At 43.1% G+C, this 6000-nt stretch overlaps 1 protein-coding gene across 2 annotated transcripts in view; it reads left to right on the top strand.

The window, feature by feature from the left end:
* The window catches only part of LOC134352661 (sodium/calcium exchanger 3-like), a 656469-nt gene extending 654856 nt beyond the window's left edge, over positions 1-1613 (top strand). For both annotated transcript variants that reach the window (XM_063060006.1, XM_063060005.1), the window contains exon 8: positions 282-1613. In XM_063060006.1, coding sequence (XP_062916076.1) covers positions 282-658 — 377 coding nt within the window. In that variant the 3' untranslated portion in view covers positions 659-1613. The remainder of the gene's footprint in view (positions 1-281) is intronic.
* Positions 1614-6000: the final 4387 nt, after the last annotated feature.

The following is a 6000-nucleotide window of genomic DNA, read 5'->3' on the forward strand; positions in this document are numbered from 1 at the left end:
TAAACAGTGATTGGCACATGTCGAAGAAGAATTAATCATTTTCAAAACTCGCAACCAATCTTCATTAACAAAGGCCATATTAAGTTCTCTCTCCCAATCTTGTTTCATTCACCGTTTAATATACTCCACTTTAGCCAATAGAATACCGCGCAAAAGCCTTAGATGCCCTAGCTATGCAGTATATATACTTACTTAAGACTTTTGCATAATATTATATACAGCATTACGGTCTTTTATGTCAATGGAAATATAACAAGGATATCTCTTTGGTATTTTTCTAGATACTTTTGCCAGCAAGGTCGCAGCACTGCAAGACCAGTATGCAGATGCCTCCATTGGGAACGTAACGGGAAGCAACGCTGTTAATGTGTTCCTGGGCATTGGAGTGGCCTGGTCTGTTGCTGCCATCTACTGGGCTTCTAAGGGAATGGAGTTTCGCGTGCAGCCTGGCTCGCTGGCTTTCTCGGTCACGCTATTTACTATCTTTGCCTTCGTCACGATCAGTGTTCTCCTGTACAGAAGACGGCCACACATAGGTGGCGAACTTGGAGGTACGCGTCGCGGAAAGATCCTCACCGTCGCTATATTTGTGAGCCTTTGGCTGCTGTATGTTGTGTTTTCAGCCCTGGAGACCTACTGCCACATTAAGGGTTTCTAAACTGAGAGGCTTTCCCTCACCTGTGAAGAAGGAGCTCCTGTCAGAGCTGCTGAAGAGATCCAGAGGCAGCCTGCCATATTCCAAACCCAGGGAAGGCATTTCCTCAGCCCTGATCATAAACCAGACCTTTACTGGCAAAGAATAAAAAAAGGCAAAAATCTATCTGTTGGGTTTGTGTGTGTGTTTTTTTTTGCCTTACCAAAAGGTTCTAACAATGGCTGTAGCCAGCAGCCAAAAACATCAAGAAAGCACCTGAAATCATTTTTTTTTAAATTCTAAATGGATTTAAACTTTTTCTTTTACGTCTCCGAACTGAGCTTGCTACATTCCGAATGTTGAGAAAGAGTCTGCCGTTGAAGATAAAGTTTTAGTATTGTGTAAGGCAAGCGGCTACCAACTTTGGTCTGCAATATTTAAGTGTCTTTACTTGTATCGTTGTAATAATTCATCTCACTGTATAAGCTGTTCCAATGCCTGTTCATTTAATTTGAACAGCAGGAAGGTAACTCATGAGACTGGTCATAAATTAAGGGAGAATATCTGCACCTCACTATGAGGGTGTATACAGTATTTATTAATGTGTACAGTAGACTAGGTGTATGTTTGTCTTGCTGTAAAACTTGGTGTACAAGTTGCATCCTGATACCGTGTGTTTGTAAAAGTGGCATACACACTTGCCCAACTTTTTCTAAATTAGTGTAGAATCCAAATTCATGGTAACTTATCCTGTGGCAAGATTCATTTATTAAAGTTGCTACACTCACAACTAATTCACAAAATTGTCTCGCTTTCTCCTTTTGTCCAGTTTAGATTGCTTCAGTCTGAAAATATTTTTCCAAAGCATTAGTGTTGTTGCATGAACAAAGTCACTGGAGAGAAGTACTGGTAGCTATAAAGCAGCCTCTTTATTCGACAAGCAGGCATCTTATTGAGATTCCTTTCAGTGGAAGAAGAACTGCCTGGACCAACACCACAGGATATTTTATCTGCGAAAGACCAAAGGACAATTTAGGCTAATGTTCAAAGGACAATCCCATATTTACAATGCTTCCTTCGAATGACATGTAACAGTTTCAAATGCTTGGATCTTCCCACCATCACACCTGTATTACAGACACCCAAATACACACAAGTAATGACTTTAAATTGGCATTGTCTGTTCTTCCAATTAACTTGGTTCGTGGATCCAAGGAACCCACTGTCCAGAGCTGCTTTACTGAATTTAATCTACAATTCATATTTGATTCTGAAGTCTAGTGGCTGAAGTCAGTTAAAGTTATTTGCTACATGTGCTAACCCCGAAAATTGCTCTAACAATTAGTACTTATAAATGATAAATGACTTATAAGTGGATAAGTGGATCAATCGCAGATCCAAACAATCATGCTACTACCACTACTATGTCGACTCAGGCCTAGGGGGCCGGCGTCAGGCACGATGACGGACTCTCCACTTCTCCCTCTCCCTCATCAGTGTGTTCAGTTCATCTACATTCGCCGCGCCACTGTCTTCTAGGAGCGTGTTGACCATAGTCTTGGGAGGGCGCCCAGGGTTCATCCTCCCGTGCTTGGGCTCCCATATGATGACTAGGCGGGCAGGTAGCTCGGGGTGGCGTAGACAGTGCCCTGCTAGTTGCAGTCTTCTCGCCTCGATTTTAGTGGTGAGCATCGGTAGGTCGTTATAGAGCTCGACGTTCGTCATGTGCTGTTGCCAACTCACGTCAAGAGCCATCCGGAGCATTCGTGTATCGCAACCATCGCATCGTCTTGGTGAGCGTCCACGTCTCGCATCCGTACGATCGTGACTCAGTTAAAACTAAGCAAATTTGGTGATAGTCAATCAAATCAAGCTCAGGTTTTATTGTCATTTAACTATATACGTGTCTACTGCCAAACGAGACAACGTTTCTCCAGACCAGGGTGTAATGCACAGAACACACTTAGAACACACAATAACTTAGGAAAGTAAGAATTAAATCTACAAATGAATTGTAGGGTACAGCACAAGCTAACTAATTGCAATGGATAAAATTCTAAATTGGTAGGTCAGAAGATGAAAACATTTTAAAAGACTATAATCAGGGTGGCACGACAGCATAGTGGTTAGCACAACGCTTTATGGTATCAACGACCCGGGTTCAATTCCTGTAAGGAGTTTGTACGTTCTCCCCTTGGCTGTGTGGGTTTCCTCTGGCTGCTCTGGTTTCTTCCCACAGTCCAAAGATATACCGGTTAGTAGGTTAATTGGTCGTTGTAAATTGTCCTGTACTTAGGCTGGGGTTAAATTAGGAATTGCCGGGTGGTGTGGCTTGAAGAGCTGGAAGGGCTTATTCCACAGTGTATCTCAATAAATTAAAAGGAAACAAATAAAGAATACTTTAGGGAAGGCTCTTGTAAATATGAGCACCTTACTCTTCCCAAAGTATGAGATGGTGCAATGATCCTTGAATAAGAGCTCCATGGTACAGTAGTTAGCACGAGACTGGCACAGCTTGGGGCACTGGAGTTTGGAGTTCAACCCCGGCGCCATCTGTAAGAAGTTTCTACGTTCTCACTGTGACTGCATGGGTTTCCTGTGGGCGCTCCAGATTCCTCCGACAGTCCAAAGACACACTGGTTGGTAGGTTAATTGGTCATTGTAAATTGTCCTGTGATTAGGCTAGGGTTAAATCGAAGGTTGCTGGGCGGTGCAGCTCGAAGGGCAGGAGGGGCCTGTTCTGCACTGAACAAATAAGTAAATGATTGCTCTTCAAGCTGTATCCTCCTGGTTTAATTCCTACAATCAGGAGAAAAAAAAAAGACAACCTCACAGCCTTCCCTGACGTTACCCCAACTCAATTTCCCAGCTCTACCTGCTCAAATCAATTCACTTTTGCATTTCATTTTACCCACCGATTTTTTTAAGATGTGCAATAAAAGACATTCATTTAAGCCAGGTCTAAAACTGCCTGTTTTACTCGCTAACAAACTTCCATAAAGCATCGAGGCTGACGGAGCAGTGAAGTACCGAGGGAGTGCCACATTGTCACTTGTGGAGATGTTTGGTCAAGCTTCCACCTGTCTTTTCAAGTGGTCATAACTGATCCCATAGTGTTGTTTTGACACAATGCCAGTTATGGCTTTGTGCCCTCTCCAATATAATACTTTATACTTTATACTTTATTGTCGCCAAACAATTGATACTAGAGTGTACAATCATCACAGCGATATTTGATTCTGCGCTTCGCGCTCCCTGGAGTACAAATCGATAGTAAATATTAAAAATTTAAATTATAAATCATAAATAGAATATAGAAAAGGGAAAGTAAGGTAGTGCAAAAAAAAAACTGAGAGACAGGATATTTGGAGGGTACGGCCCAGATCCGGGTCAGAATCCGTTCAGCAGTCTTATCACAGTTGGAAAGAAGCTGTTCCCAAATCTGGCCGTACGAGTCTTCAAGCTCCTGAGCCTTCTCCTGGAGGGAAGAGGGACGAAAAGTGTGTTGGCTGGGTGAGTAGTGTCCTTGATTATCCTGGCAGCACTGCTCCGACAGCGTGTGGTGTAAAGTGAGTCCAAGGACGGAAGATTGGTTTGTGTGATGTGCTGGGCTGTGTTCACGATCTTCTGCAGCTTCTTCTGGTAATTTATTTATTTATTCCTCGGTCAACATCGCAAGATAAAGCAACTATTCTTTATCGGATTTCCGCTTCTAGTAGTGTGTTGCAGTTCCAAAACTTACTGATTCACTTTAAACAAAAACATTTAATTGGTTATTATGTGTTGCAGGGCGCCCAGAAGTTCCGGAGCAAATTTTGCATTTCTGATACATAATTGCATATAGAATATGCAGTTATGAAATATGTGCTTGGATCTGTACTAAAAATAACCTTTGAACCTCTGTCACATTCTCAATGTATAAAAATGTTCAATCTATTTACATGCTTGGATGGTTTTGCTTACAAAATCCAGACAATGCAATTTGAACCAAGTGGCCAACTACCAGAGTGCAAACTCTGTGGAGTTTCAATCACTTTGTAAATTACTGAATTCAGCAGCACGTTTAAAACATGCTCTTGACTTATCATGCACTGACTTTCACTCAGCTCCTCCCAAGGGAACGGGGCTGGTTAGGGCAGGACACCTGTTTTGCTCTTCGTTCGTCGCTGTGGTCACAAAGTTTTCACATTTCCTGACCTGTTTTCAAGTTGCTGCCGGCTGGCGTTAAAGTGGCGTCCACACCGGACTTCGAGGCGAGCGGTCCCGGGTTCGAATCCGGCCGGCTCCCTTGCACGCTTTCCATCCGTGCTGGGTTTAGCGTTGAGCTATCGACTCAACCTCATTAAAAAAAAGAACAAAGCCTAAAGAAAGGACAAGGTTGCCGTGTGACGTGCCAAGCAAGGCGCGGAGAGGAAGTCAACTTTCAACTTGCTTAGTGGTGCTAATAGGTGCGACTGAGAGTGAACAAATTAAGTTTTTTTCTCCAACTTGTACTCCCCTGAGCTCATTACTACATAACTTGTGGTCACTGCTAGGTCTTCTGGATAATCACTGTACTGCAGTCAACCAATTAGGCTCTTACAGAGGTGATCTTCTTACATTCACTCCACAAGACTTGGAACACTTGGAACCCAGGACGCATGCTTCTGACATGGACCGAGAAGAAATTCACATTTATTACTGTGTCTAGACATGGCAGACAGAATCATGTACACAGCCAGATACAACTGAGTACAGGAGGAGAAAAAAAAATCATTCCATGAGTTGGGATCTCCTCTTCTTGAATGTGGCTCAGAGGGGAAATGCGGAATGCTATTTAGAAACAAATCTAGAGCTGTTGGACTGTATGAAGATTGGAGCTACATGGTGGCGTAGAGGTTAGCACAATGCTTTGCAGTACCAGTGACCTGGGTTCAAATCCTGCCACTGACTGGAAGGAGTTCTACGTTCTCCCTGTGACCATGTGGGTTTCCTCTAGGTGCTCTGGTTTCCTCCCACAGTCCAAAGACGTATCGGTTGGTAGGTTAATTCGTCATTACAAATTGTCTCATGTTTAGGCTATGGTTAAGTCAGGGTGGCTGGGAGGTGTGCCTCGAAGGGCTGGAAGGGTCTATCCACACTGTATCTCAATAAATAAATAAAGGTTACTAACTGCCAATGTAGACTGAAGGTGACTAGAGTTAATCACAAAACACTGGAACAAGGTTAAAGGGAATAAACAGGGCTCAGTTATAAATGTTATTTCATTAATGTCTGAGATTTCTGGAAAGCAAGAATTGTTACTCCAGCGGGAGGGAGGAGAAGATGGCGACGCGACGCAGTGCGCGTGGCCGTTCCAAATGAATATCGTATGTGTTAACTAGGGG

Source organism: Mobula hypostoma, chromosome 10 (assembly GCF_963921235.1).
Source record: "Mobula hypostoma chromosome 10, sMobHyp1.1, whole genome shotgun sequence".
In the NCBI taxonomy this organism is placed as follows: domain Eukaryota; kingdom Metazoa; phylum Chordata; class Chondrichthyes; order Myliobatiformes; family Myliobatidae; genus Mobula; species Mobula hypostoma.